This window comes from Cynocephalus volans, chromosome 10 (genome assembly GCF_027409185.1).
Source record: "Cynocephalus volans isolate mCynVol1 chromosome 10, mCynVol1.pri, whole genome shotgun sequence".
NCBI classification, from domain to species: Eukaryota; Metazoa; Chordata; class Mammalia; order Dermoptera; family Cynocephalidae; genus Cynocephalus; species Cynocephalus volans.
In genome coordinates this window covers 132340540-132354054 of record NC_084469.1, presented here as the reverse complement: position 1 = coordinate 132354054, position 13515 = coordinate 132340540, and the positions used below count along the sequence as shown (strand labels likewise).

The 13515-nt window shown below is 57.9% G+C and overlaps 2 protein-coding genes across 2 annotated transcripts in view; one reads left to right on the top strand and one right to left on the bottom strand.

Moving 5' to 3' along the window:
• The first annotated feature begins 4105 nt into the window (after positions 1-4105).
• HSD11B2 (hydroxysteroid 11-beta dehydrogenase 2) lies at positions 4106-9229 on the top strand. Its single transcript, XM_063112922.1, has 5 exons — positions 4106-4370; positions 7755-7967; positions 8085-8270; positions 8378-8515; positions 8702-9229. Exons 1-5 carry the CDS (start codon positions 4106-4108, stop codon positions 9115-9117), a joined length of 1218 nt encoding a protein of 405 aa, XP_062968992.1. The 3' UTR covers positions 9118-9229.
• Positions 9230-10125: 896 nt separating this feature from the next.
• ATP6V0D1 (ATPase H+ transporting V0 subunit d1) overlaps positions 10126-13515 on the bottom strand; it is a 36864-nt gene continuing 33474 nt past the window's right edge. Inside the window, exons 5-8 of the mRNA XM_063111116.1 lie at positions 11292-11369; positions 10975-11151; positions 10799-10876; positions 10126-10695 (exon numbers count right to left, since the gene is read on the bottom strand). Of these exons, the coding sequence (XP_062967186.1) occupies positions 10534-10695; positions 10799-10876; positions 10975-11151; positions 11292-11369 (495 nt within the window). The 3' untranslated portion in view covers positions 10126-10533. The remainder of the gene's footprint in view (positions 10696-10798; positions 10877-10974; positions 11152-11291; positions 11370-13515) is intronic.

The following is a 13515-nucleotide window of genomic DNA, read 5'->3' as shown; positions in this document are numbered from 1 at the left end:
TACATGTCCAGGGCACCTCAAGCTCAGTTTCTCTGAATCAGACCCCTTCTTCTGTCCCTTATCTGGATGCAGCAACAAGATGCCCAGCCTCTACTTTCTATCCCTTCCGCAAATCCACTTCCTGGCCAGTTGGGACAGAGGTCTCATTTGCTGAAGATCATTTCAAGCTCTCCTTTGCCTTCAGAATGAAATCCGAAGCCACATGTGGCAAACGAAGCCCTGTATTAACACAGTTCTCAAGAGCCCACATATTGGGTTCAGGTATACCTGAGTTTGAATCTTGGGGCTGGTCCAGGATTCAAACTCAAGTGTACTTGAGTTTGGGACCTTGAGCAATTTCTTAGCCTCTGGAAGCCTCAGTTCCCTCAAATGTAAGATGGTCATAAAGATATCTACAATAAAGGCTATTGCGAGGCCTCTGCACCCAACCCAGGGCTCAGGACAGAGCAAGAGGTTTGGAGGCCAGTGTACGGCAGGAAGGTTGAGGGGCTGGCTGATTAGCTCAGTTGGTTAGAGTGCAGCCTTGTAACACCAAGGTCATGGGTTTGGGTCCCTGTACTGGCCAGCTGCCAAAAAAAAAATTTTAAAGGTAGGAAGGTTGAGGACGCAGTGGGGAGGGGGTGGCTGCCAGGACTAGGGAAGATAATGAGACCAGATGTGGACATGCCCAGTGTAAAGGGCCTATATGTATCCAAGGGATGTGGCCAGGGGCAGCTGGACACATGGGCCTGGACCAAGAGGGAGGTCTTGGCTGGAAAGCGAGCATGGGAGTTGTCAGCATGTAAGCGGGAAGATGAGCTCATGGTGGTGGGGAGGGCTGAGTGAGGCCTCCACAGCTAGAGGTTCACCCACAGGGAAGGGAAGCTCTGGAAAGAGGCTCAGAAGGACAGGCAGAGAGGTAAGAGGAAACCCAGCAGCGGTGGCTTCACAGGCACCAAAGGGAGACAGGGCTTGGGGCAGGAAAGAGTGGCCAGTAGGGCAGAGGCTTTGAGGAGGCCAAGTTAGCTGAAGTGGGAGATGGGTCTATGGGATTTGGGGACTAGGAGGTCATTTACTGGTTACATTTGGTGAGGTCAGCGGGAGAGCTGAGCCCAGGCTAAAGTGGTGAAGGGGAAAGTGGTGATGGTGACAGTGGATAACTTTAGAGAAATGTGTCTGAGACTAGGGGAGAGAGTGCAAGAACAATGCTAGAGGAAGGCCATATAGGATTGAGGTTACCAGTGAGAGAAGCCAGAGCCAGTGTGCTTGCTGCCGGGAAGGGGCCAGCAGTTGGTCACACAGGGCCTGGCATGCAGTAGAAACTCAATATTAAATTTGCTGTCTTTGAGGATGGGGAGTCGTGGGGTCTAGAGGCACTGGCCATTGGCAAGAAGAGGGACTCCTCTGCCACTTTGCCAGGGGAAGGAGAGGTAGGGGTGCCAGACATGAGCAGAGCGCAGGGCAGGGTCTCCTTGGGGACTCTGCTGCCCTGAGCTGGACCACAGAGGGAGGGAGAGATGGTGAGTGCTTGGTGCCAGGAGCCCCAGTACAGTTAAAGGACAGAGTATGAGGGCTCCTGGAAACTGCCACTCGGCACTCCCACCCTGGACTACTGTCACTCCCCACCTCCCCTCAAATCCAGCAATCTTACCTGGCCTTTATCCCCTTCAGAGCCACGCCCTCCCCCAAAGGCCAGCAGATGGTGCCAGTGAGCTGTTGGACTCTGCTGGAGCAGACCGGAGCAAGCCTGCCAGCTGCCACCCACCGCTCTGTCCTCCAGAGCCTGGGGCATGCTAAGGTCTCAGCTAACCAGGTTTCTGACCAAAATGGTTAGGGGGAGAGACAAAGGACTATGGGAGACTGTGGGCTGAGGGCTTAGGAGCAGCGTGGCTCAGGGGCTCTGCTCCTTCTGGTTGCCCTTCATTCCTCTGCCCTGCCAGGCCCTGCCTTATCTGCTAGGGCTCCTGCCCTCTGCCCCCCTTCCCTTGTCTTTCCTGGAGGCCCCTTCCAGCCCAGACTCCCGGTTCTGGCAGAGGCTGGTTCTCTGCCCCTAGGCAGGCATGACCTGGCACAGTGCCTCGGACAGGGCTGGGCCAGCCTCTCCCAGCCATGACTGCCCAAACCACCTTCTACTTCTAGAATGTCTCCACCTGATTAGGGGTAAGGGATCAGTGGCCGAGGAGGCCACAGAGGCCTGGAGCATAGATTGGCATGGCCCCCTGGACTAGATAGTGGGATGAATGAGGGTGTGGGAAGTTTATATGAAAATGTGGTCCAACAAATCCAGACTCTACAGCTCAAATCAGGAAGCCAAGCCAAGGGTGCTGTGGCCATCTCAGACTGGGCCATAGATTCAGGGCAACAGGAGTCAGTGAGTTTGGAAAAGGAATGTTTCCCTGAGTTTCCAGAGGCAGAATGACCCAGACCGAGGAAAAGAAAGTTACCGGAAACACACAACACACACAAATGTACTCACATCCACATGCAGGGTTGTGGCATAGGTAATCACACAACCAAATGGCTCAGACAAACCATGAAGCCCCATGAATACAAGTGCATACAAACACAGGTACACAAGGTCAGGCACACACACACCCTTCCCAGGCAAGTCCTGCCTCCCAGGGCCAAGGCTAGCTTGTCATCGGTACTTACAGGAGGAGGGATAGGTGGAGGCATAGGAGTGGCTCTGGGCAGGAGATGGATCATTCGCCCAGAGCCTCCTCCAACCCCCACCCTGAGATTTCCTTTGCCCACAGAAGGCCATGCCAGGGTGGCAGAGAGGCTATCAGAGGAGGCATTGACATGAAGCCCTGACACAGAGTCGGGCCACCTGAGAGAGAAAATGAGCAACAGGGCTAGGAGGTGTGACAATGATTCTACGACCTCCCAGGACCTGGAGAGGGCAGGGACGAGGCACTGGGTAAGGTCTGGAGGCCCACAGAAACCACGGACCTTCTCTGCCATGGGCTGCACCTACTCCCCTCAGTTTAGGGCCTGGCAGCCAGGTACTGGCACCAACTCCCAGTGCCTGGTAGGGCCCTGGCATGGATGCCAGGCACAGGGTGCCAGACACGGGGGTGGGCAGGGTGGGAGGCCGCCGGGCCACACACAAACGAAGACCTTCATATACACAGACAGTGAAATGCATCCACACTTAACACCGCTTATTTATCCCCTGAGGATTCAGAGGAGCAGGGCAAGGCTCACCCTGTCCCAGAGACTGCCCTCACTGACTCCCCAGGTGTCCCCACTGGCCTGGCTCTTGGAGTGGAGGGTGAACAAGAGGTAACGGGTAGCCTCGACGCTTCTTCTGACTCCCCACCTCCCCTCCCCCGCCATACACTTGTGTGGCAGGACTGAATCCTGGAGGGAAGAGGGAAGCCAGAGACTCCCAAGAACCTGGGGCGGTCAGCCCGCTGCCCCGCCCTTGCCCCAGGCGGGTATCGAAGCCAAGAGCTACTCAGGTGTGAACGCGCGCGTTAGGTAGGGCGTGTCTGCCATGCAGCGCACCGCGTGGGACTGCGACGCGTGTGCGGGCAATGGCAGCAGCGGCGGCAGCGGCGACCGGGCGAGGGCGGACTGGTTCCCCGCGGTGTTCTGGCAGGCCAGGCGGCCGGGGCTGTGCAGTCAGTGTGGGGCTTCAGGATGAAGACTCTGCATGTCTTCAGGTGTCCCGAGCAAGTGTGAGCTGGAATGTGCTCACCTGGGAGCGGCAGTTCAGCAGCCATTGGCGCGTGGGTGGGGACACCGGGGTGAGCGGATGCAGGGCACTGGGGCTGACGACCGGCCCTTTCCCCAGCGCGGCCCGCCGCAAGACAGTTCCTCTTCGTGCAACAAGTTTGAGACTTTGTTCCGGCTTTTTCCAAAGCGGATCTGGCCGAGGGGGCGGGACGGGCGGGGGGGCACCTGCCGGGCTGCGGGTGCCCGGAGAGAAGTGGAGGAAAGCCCCGCCCCTGCCCCGCCCCCGCCCCTCCGTCTCCCCCGCCCCCGGGGCTCTTTATAAGCTGGACACGAGGGCTAGCAGAGTATCCCTCCCGCCCCAAGCTGGTGTACCCGTGCACCCCGCGCCCCGCCGCCGAGTCTCTCCCACGCTCCCCTGTCCGGCCCCCGGCCGGGTCCGGCCGCCATGGAGCGCTGGCCTTGGCCGTCGGGCGGCGCCTGGCTGCTGGTGGCCGCCCGGGCGCTGCTGCAGCTGCTGCGCGCAGACCTGCGTCTGGGCCGCCCGCTGCTGGCTGCGCTGGCGCTGCTGGCCGCGCTCGACTGGTTGTGCCAGCGCCTGCTGCCCCCGCTGGCCGCACTCGCCGTGCTGGCCACCGCCGGCTGGATCGCGTTGTCCCGCCTGGCGCGCCCGCAGCGCCTGCCCGTGGCCACTCGCGTGGTGCTCATCACCGGTGAGTGGCGGAGCGCGGGGACTCCAGGATCGAGGGCGGGACCGGACACCCAGAGGGCTCCCCGTGGGCTTGGCCAAGGAGGGTTCCCCAGCGAAGGAGTGGGACGGTCCCCCTCCCCAGGGTGCAGGGAGAGAGCCAGGTAGGAAGGGCTGAACACCTCCACAAGTCCGGGTTTACTACCTGCCGCTGCGGGAGTGTGGAGGGAAAGTGAGGCAGGGAGTGGGCAGGTGCGCAACGGAAACTGGTGGCTGAGAAAGGGGGAGCCTCCTGGGTTTGAGGGGCTTATGCTGTGCTCCTCCCCAAGAGAGCAGTTTTGGGGCAGGGGACAGTGCTCTGAGGGACTTTTGAGGGCTTGAGAAGAGTGGACAGTCATCCCTTGAACTCTGCCTAACATCCCCACGTGGGACTCCCCAGTTCCTATTCCCTGGGGCCAGAGAAAGAAGCTTAGAAGGGAACCCGCTCCCCACCCCCATTGGCTGGAATCCCTGGAGTTCAGAAAAGCTTGAGATCACTATGAGGGGCAGCTGGGCATTCAGCTGCCTCTCAGATCCAGCCACTCACTGCCAAACTGCTGAGGTAGCAGTCCAGAGTCTGCCCCCAGCACCCCATTCCCCATCCCTCCAGGTCCTCAGTGCCCAAGGAGGAGGTGTTGCAGAGCTGGGCTCAGGTGCCTCTGGCCGTCTGGCTGAGCTCCCTTTGTCTGGAGCAGGGAATAAATCTGTCACCAGGGGGAGGGAAGGAAAACGGGGGCTGGAGGCCCGGCCGGAAGTGGGGAGGGGTAGAAAGGCCAGGGGGCACTGGCTCTGTTGCATGGGGGGAGGGGCAGCCTAGTCTCTCCCCCAACCCCCATGGCTTTGGACAGGTGCTCTGGGCCTTTGCATTGGGCTTGGGCTGAGGACAGCCAGCAAACTGGCTTCTCAGAGACCTCGGTCCAGTAGGGGGCCCTGCTTGATCGGGTGGAACTGAGAGAACTTTCCAGAGGAGGAAATCCTTGAGCTGGGCCTCAGAGGATGAATGGAGATAGGTGGAGTACGAGAGGTATCGTGGATCAGAGAAACGGGTGTGGGACAAAGGCTTAGGGCAGGAATGAGCGTGGCAATGAGTAGGAGACAGTAACCAGTCTGGCTGTGGGGGTGTGGTAGGATGTGAGCTTGTGTTTCCTTGGGAGAGGCCTTGAATGTCAGGTAAGAAGCCAGACTTGGGCAGGGGGAGTAGTGGTGGTGAGAGTGGCATGAGGGCTTTGGGCTTCAGCAAGGAGGGTGATGGAGCAGGACTCAGGCTGGATGGAAGACAGCCAATTTCAGGGTGCAGCACCAAGTCTCCTCAGGGGACCCTCTTTCAGGGATTTGAGGAAGGTAAGCCACCAGACCCTCCTGGTTTGAAACAAGGACTAAGTTGTGGGCTCTGCCACCAGGGACAGGGCAAATCCCCTCCTGCCTTATTGTGAGCTGCCTCAACAGGACCCAGGCCATCTGCAGGTACTAGTGGCCCAGATGGACAGTCTTTCCTGAGATCTCACCTCAGTCCTTTGTGCTGCTGTTACTTCTAGCCTTGAGCCTGAGAGAGAGATGAGAGCAGGGATGCTTTCTGTGACTTGGGCTCCCCACATCTCTGGTTGCAAAACTCGAGGGGTGTGGGTGGGGAAGAGGACTGCCCAGCCCCCCCTGTGCAAGTGTCACAAGTAGGCCTCCAAGCTTCCCAGTGCCCCAAAACTCTGGGGTTTCCTCTCTCATCACCTGACTGCAAGACAAGTAGGTGCCATGTCCTGACCCACCTGTCAAGACCATTGTCCTGTGCCTGCCAAAGCTGCCACCCCCCTCCCTAATAATGCCCCTGAGACTGTTCGCCAAGGCTATTTCCAGAGCTCAGCTCAGCCGTGGGGTCGGGGATTGAGCTGAGTGGCTGGGTGCCATGTGTGCATGCATGTGCCCACGTGTGCACGTCTGTGCGCTGATTCGGGTGGGGGGCAGGCAGGTTGGAGGTATGTGCAGGTATCTAAGTGTGTGCAGGTGAGCAAGAGAGTGTGCAAAACACACAGGACTGTGTTGGGACCACAGAGCTGAGGGTCTGGGAGGCCTTAGTTTCCCTGTGGAGGGCCTGTCTGCTATGGGAGGGAGTCGAGGCAAGTGCATACGCATGCTTGCTCCCTTCTCCCAACCTGCCTGAGAAGGACCCCTCAGCCAGGTGCACAAAGCCCAGCTTACAGACCCCTGCCCAGCTTTGTTCTCTGCCTCAGCAGAGGGGGCAGAGCTAATATGGGGAGGGAGTGCTGAGCGTCCAGGAGTGGGGAAGCAGAGCCCCTTCACACCTTCACTCAGCAGGGCCATGGGGAGTGGGCTCCAAAGAGCCTCCTCCCACCCTGGCCCTCCCTCTCCCTTCACCAGCCATGAAGATCAGAATGGGAAAATGGGAACAATCAAGGAAGCAGGGGCTTATCAGTACCACAGTACCCCACACTGGCTCTGCCTGGTGGGTGTCTCTGCATACCAAAGAGAGGAAATTAAGCCTCCAAGAGTGGTAACTGACCTCAGGTGACACTTGGTGGGCATGGGAAGGGATTCAAATACACGTTTGTTCTCTTTTCTCCATCCATCACGGTCCCTGTGGGGTAAGTGGTCTGGAGCTCAGAGAATACCCCACTGTTGCTACTGATCGGAATTCCAAAGGTCGGGGGGAGTCAGAGGTGAGGTGGGGATGGCCCTTCAGCTTGCCTAGATACTAGCACAATAGTAGGGGGTGTTGAGGCTGGGAAGGGGGGTGGGGGTCAGGTTGTTCAGGGTCCAGATAATGGTACCAGAAAGCTTGGGCTTCATCCTGAGGACTGCTGGGAAACTTGGAGAGGTTTTTAGCAGCAGAGTGATATTGTCATTTTTGGAAAGAACCCTCTGGTTGTTTAGGTAGAGAATGGATTCAAGGGGGCAAGATGGGCTGCTTCAATGTCAAGGTAAAGGAAGGGAGGCTGTGTGGTGATAATGTGCGTGCAAGGTGTGGCCTAATGTCAAGCAGGCAGAAAGGACATGAAGGCTGGAACTGGGTCTCAGGACAACCTGGGATAGAATCCTGACCTTACTCTGTGCTGGCTGGGTGACTTTGAGAAGAAACTTAGCATTACTAGGTCTGAGTTTCCTCTTCTGTAAAGTGGAGGTCATAAGCCATGGTAGCTGTGGGGAGTCAGGGAGATAACAGCTGTCACAGAGTTGGGCTCAGGGCTCAGGAAGAGGGGCAAAGCCTGCCAGGGATGGGCCTAGGGAAGAAAAGAAGGCTGTCGACTGCTGGTGAGTTGGGTGTCCAGAGGCCTGGATCCCATCGAGGCCCTGGTGATCCTGGGGTTGTCTCGGACTGGGACATACAGTGGGAATTCACTGACTGCCTTGCCCTGGCCAGGATGTGACTCTGGTTTTGGCAAGGAAACAGCCAAGAAACTGGACGCCATGGGCTTTATGGTGCTGGCCACTGTGTTGGAGTTGAATGGCCCTGGTGCCCTAGAGCTGCGTGCCTGCTGTTCCCCTCGCCTAAGACTACTGCAGATGGACCTGACCAAGCCAGCCGACATTAGCCAGGTGCTGGAGTTCACCAAGGCCCACACTACCAGCACTGGTGAGTGGCACAGCTCCACTAGGGGAGAGCATGGCCTGGTGGGTGTGAAAGGGGCAGAGACTGGAGGTTTGCTGCTGGACTGACCTGAGGCTTCCCTACCTGGCTCCATGCCCTCAGGCCTGTGGGGTCTAGTCAACAACGCAGGCTTCAACGATGTAGTGGCTGACGTGGAGCTGTCTCCGGTGGCCACATTCCGCAACTGCATGGAGGTGAACTTCTTTGGCGCACTCCAGCTGACCAAAGGTCTCCTGCCACTGCTGCGCCACTCAAGGGGTCGCATTGTGACTGTGGGGAGCCCAGCAGGTGAATGCCCTTCCCCACTGGAGTGGGAAAAGACGACGCAGCAGTGGGGGAGAGGGTTTGGGGGAGCCCCTTGCCAAGGCTGAGCTGCCCCCCCAATCCTTCCCTAGGAGACATGCCATATCCATGCTTGGCGGCCTATGGGACCTCCAAAGCAGCCATAGCTTTGCTCATGGACACATTCAGCTGTGAACTCCTTCCCTGGGGGGTCAAGGTCAGCATCATCCAACCTGCCTGCTTCAAGACAGGTGGGAGTCCAGGCTGGGGGTAGGGTGTACGTGGGGCCTGGGGCTGGGAAATGAGGGGTGGGCAGTCTTATCAGGGGTGGGGTCAGGCCTGAGGAATGGGCGTGGCCTTGGCTGGAGGCATGGTGAGGGTTAAATGGACTTTGGTTCCCCTAGCTGACCCCTCTGACCTTGCCACCTCTTCTCCAGATTCAGTGACAAATGTGGGCCAGTGGGAGAAGCGCAAACAATTGCTGCTGGCCAACCTGCCCCAAGAGCTGCTGCAGGCCTACGGCGAGGATTACATTGAACACTTGCATGGGCAGTTCCTGCACTCGCTGAGCCTGGCCCTGCCTGACCTCAGCCCAGTTGTAGATGCCATCACTGACGCGCTGCTGGCAGCTCGGCCACGCCGCCGCTATTACCCAGGTCATGGCCTGGGGCTCATGTACTTCATCCACTACTACCTGCCTGAGGGCCTGCGGCGCCGCTTCCTGCAGACCTTCTTCATCAGTCACTGTCTGCCTCAAGCACTGCGGCCTGGCCAGCCTGCCCCTACCCCCATCCAGGATGCAGTCCAGGACCCAAACCCAAACCTGGGCCCTTCCCCAGTGGCTGGTCAGTGAGCCATGTGCACATGTGGCTCCATGAGCCCTTGGTCCTCCCCTGGGCATTATGACCCCCCAAGCCTGTCCTAGAGCCTGGCCCAAAGAACCCCAGCTCCCCACTGCCAATGCCCAGTCCCAACCCCATGAGGCTGAGGTTTCCCAGTGAGCCTCTAGGCTCCTCCACTTCTTCACGAGCCCAAACAGATCCTCTTGGGCATATCGCTCCACCCTGCAGCAGCTTGGAGAACCCAGCTGGATGGGGAGTTTAGAGTGAGACTTCTCTGTAGCCTTTGACAGGACCCTGCAACTGCCTCTGCAAACTAAGGAGTGACTGGGTTTGGGGGACTTCCTCAGGATTGTTGCTCGGCACCAGCACCTCAAGGCCACAATTGAAGGCTAAATCCCAACTGTCTCTTGACTGACTCAAGAAGTAGGGCCCCAACCACCCACCTCCAAGCTTCCCAAGCACAGAGAAGCTATATACCCTAGTTGCCTGACTGCCACTTTTTAAATAAAGACAAATTTTTATTTCTCCTAGAGTTGAGGATATGCCATGATTGGAGAAGGTGACTGCCTGGTTGCCTGGATGGCAGGTTGTGGCTGTGTGACAGAAGGTGGGAATTCTTGGGGCTCAGTATAGGGGTCAGGGCTCTGGGCACTGACCTGACTGGGCTCCCCTGGCAGGCTCTGTGGTTCACACCTCCCCCTCCTCCGTTGACCTTAGGCAAATCATTTATCCATAGATCTGGGTTTTCTCAGAAATGGGGATAATGACTGATGCCAGGGAGCTGTAGGGCTCAGTGAAGCAATTAGGGAGGCCCGGTAGCCCTGCCTCTGCAACTGAGCCTCCAGCAGAGGAAGGGGCTATCTTCCAGTGACTCCTCTCACCCTGGGGGAATCTGGGCTGCTGACTGAGGGAGGGAGGCAGGAGGCTTAGGAAGAGGTGACTCAGCAAGGGTGAGGTCAGGAGGGGAGCTGGGGGTCTGGGGAGATACTAGGGCCCAAAAGAGACAGCAGACAGCAGGCTTAGACAGGGCAGTTTTACTGTCTTAGAGTGGGAGAGCTGCAGGAGGGGGCTGCAGAGATACTTCCCTCATGCCCCAAGGACACACACACTCTATTCCTTCCATAGGCCATTTCTCTGGGGGTGATCCACAGAGGGAAAAGGAGGCTCACACTGCCTCAGGGGTTCTCAGGTTAGGGAGGGACATGAAAGTGACCACATGCTTCTCAGACACGTCAGCGGCTGTAAACATAGGGCAGAGGGGGCGTCCTGGCTCTGGACGGGGTCTTGGTCCATTCTTGATGGGGGGAGCAGGTACCCAGCCCTTTTTCAGGCCTAAGAGCAGTCTCAGAGAGGGTTAGGGAAGCTGGGCAGCCGCTAGGACAATGTGCTACCCCCTGGGGCAGGCAGGTGAGCCATGGGCCAGGACGCTAGAAGATGGGGATGTAATTGTCGATTTTGGCGCGGTGGCGCTGGGCGATACACTCGGCAATCCATACAATGTTGCGACACTCCTGCTCCTTGAGCTTCACAAAGGCATAGAAGACGCCAAAGTGGAACTGGTTCAGGAAGGCCAACTTGTTCAGCTTCACCTGTGGACAGAGGCAGGTGTGGTATGTAGGTAGCCATGGACAGAGTCAGGCCTAAGCCACTAACTCCTATGATGAGCAGGCCCTGCAAGATGCCTGGGCTCACCTCATGCTCGAAGAATCGGTCCTCCAGGGTCTTGTCTCCAGGGTTGCTCCCTGCACCCTCAAAGAGCAATTTGTACTCCTGGCAGGCGGAAGTGGTGAGAGGCATGAGCATGAGGGTGCTGGGGGATGCCTAGTGCCAACATGCCTACCCACTGTCCGGCCAGCCAGGGCACTCACCGGGTAGTAATCAGCCACGTTCTTGACCTGCTCATAGTCATCGGCCCGAGCCAGCTGAGCCAGGCCCTCAGGGTAGAGACGTCCGCAGTGTGGAAAGAGCTTAGCTCGGTCCTCCTTGGACAGTTCTGTGCCGAAGGAGTTGATGGTGATGATGAAGGCACGACGGTCTGCTTCAAACTGCACAGGCAGTTTGTGGGGTCAGAGCACAGGCAAGCAGAGAGGGAAGAAGAGGAGGGCAGTAGCCAGTCAGCGGGCAGGGCTTCCTCCAGGCCAGGGCTAGTGGGGACCAGCAGGCAGGAAGATTAGCAGGCACTCACCTCCAGGATTGGGCACATGGCATCAGCTGTGGTCCCTCCCAGCAGAGTGCAGAACTTGTAGAAGGACTCCAGGTAGGCCTATACAGAGCACAAAGCTGGCTCAGTGCAGGCACAGAGACTTGGGAGGGCTTGCTAGGCCTCCTACTCACAGTTCCCTCCCCTCTCCTAGCCCGTTTCATGGTGGGTACAAACAACACACCCATAGACTGGTCAGGGCAACCCTTAGGCAAAGCCCCTGAAACATCCACAAATTCCAACCATTAATCAGCAGGCAGCAAGCAGTAGCCTGTTGCCTCCCACCCAGGAATAACAGAGCAGTTTCTGGCTGGCTATCTGCCTCAGGGTGCAGGGTCCCCCACTCCCTCATCCCACAGAGGTCCAAGCTCAGAGAAGGTTCTGTCTTCCTTTTCCCCAGATCTCCCCAAACCTCCCCTTCCTCAGAAAGCCAGGTGTCCACAGGCTAGTGAGGGAAGGTTACTGCTGAGAGTTCACAGAGATGGCCTGGACTGTGTGCCCTTAGTCCCTCTCTGCACCGTACCTTACAGAACACATCCTCCCATCCCCCAGGTATCACACACTACAGGAACCAAATTGTCAGGCCAGTTCCTGCTGAGGGATGGTTATTGCCTACATGGACGTCAGCCTCAAAGTACAATGGCTGGGCACACAGGCTGCTGGTGGGAACAAGTGCTTCCTGCCCAGACAAATTGGATCTGCTGGGCACAAGGAAAGGACAGGTCAGCCCAGGCCCCAGGTCCCTCCCAAAACTCACTCACAAAACAAGCCAGGCTTTCTTCTCCACATCTCTCCATTCCAAGGTAAGCGGATGGTCTCCCAGTCCCCATGGACACCCTTAACTCAGACCCCCTGGGTCCCCATTTGGTGGCATGGTCACAGAGACTCTGGCTCCACAGGCTGGAGACTATTCTTCCAAGTTGGGGACTTTCCATGCTGAGGTCTGACCTCCAAGGTGTGGAGACCTTTCTACCAACCACCAGCTGACTTGGGCCCACAGCTCTGCTGCTTCAGGAGAGATGAGACCCAGGCATTCATAAGCCCAGACGCAGCCTGGCCAGCAACACTGGGCAAGCTGGGCTCAGGGGAGGGCCTGAGGGTGATCACTAGGGTCACAGGAAACAAGAGTTTAGGACAGGTTGGGGAGTGAGAAGCCTGGAAGAGAGTAGACCACAGCACAGAGGATCCCCAGGAATCAGAGGGCCTGGTAGCAGACGGCTGCCAAATCCTTCCATGGTCTGATGGTGCTTTTCAGTCCCTCTAGGAGTCCCCAGCCACCTCCTTCCTTGTGGCCAGGCACACTGACTATGCTGAAATCCTGAGGTCTGCCCCAGTGGGGCCTGCAGTTCCTATCTGGGGAAGCCACCAGGTCTTATGTTCCACGCCCTGCTACCCACCCACTGACTTAGCCACGCTGTACCAATCCCTGGAGAGGCTGACCACGGGGTCAGGGAGGCTGGTGGGATAGACCCAGACTCTCCTCTAGAGGCGAGGGCAGCTAAAGAAACTGGCAAGACACGAGAGGCCCAGGTACCAAGGTCACCTCCCCACCAACACCCTGTCCCCGGGAGTCTGACAACCTATGGCTGCTGCACCAGATGCCTACAGTTCCCACCCTCCAGGCAGCTGAGGGTCTACTTAAACTCCCATCTGTGGCCACTGGGCTGGGACATCGCCTGATGGGTGAGCGGTCCTGGCACAGGGCCCAAAGCGTTGGGTCGGTGTTTATGAGCTGGTGCCTGGACAGCCCTCGCCAGCAACTCCAGCTAAAACCAGTCAGGCCCGGTGAGGGTATGGGTGAGGCTGGGGGAACAGCTGTACCCGTCACCCTGTCTCAGGGCAGGGAATCCAGCAACGGGCCAGCTAGGCAGGCAGGAGTACATAGAGTGTGTACACACAAGCACACAAGCGCACGCACGCTTTCAGCTGACTGGCTGGCCTGGCTCCCTGTTAGTGGGGTGCGTAAGAGCACTTGCTTTTGCAAACAGGCTAAGCCAGGTGTGATCCTGGTGCTGCAAGTAACATACTATGTGGCTTTAGGCAACCCATTCCACTTCTGTGAACCCCCCCATTTCCTCATGTTACAAATGAGGATAACAAGAGCTACTTAGTTCCTAGAGTAGTCCTGAGGATTAAAGAAGTCAATGACCTTCCTACCTCTGTCTCATACCCTCTCATTTGCCCTCCACACTGTGGCCAGAGGGGGCTT

Coding starts and splice junctions, on each gene's coding strand:
- HSD11B2 (XM_063112922.1), top strand. CDS start 4,106: ATGGAGCGCTGGCCTTGGCCGTCGGGCGGCGCCTGGCTGCTGGTGGCC. Junction 7,968..8,084: donor GGCCCACACTACCAGCACTG/GTGAGTGGCACA, acceptor CCATGCCCTCAG/GCCTGTGGGGTCTAGTCAAC. Junction 8,516..8,701: donor ACCTGCCTGCTTCAAGACAG/GTGGGAGTCCAG, acceptor CCTCTTCTCCAG/ATTCAGTGACAAATGTGGGC.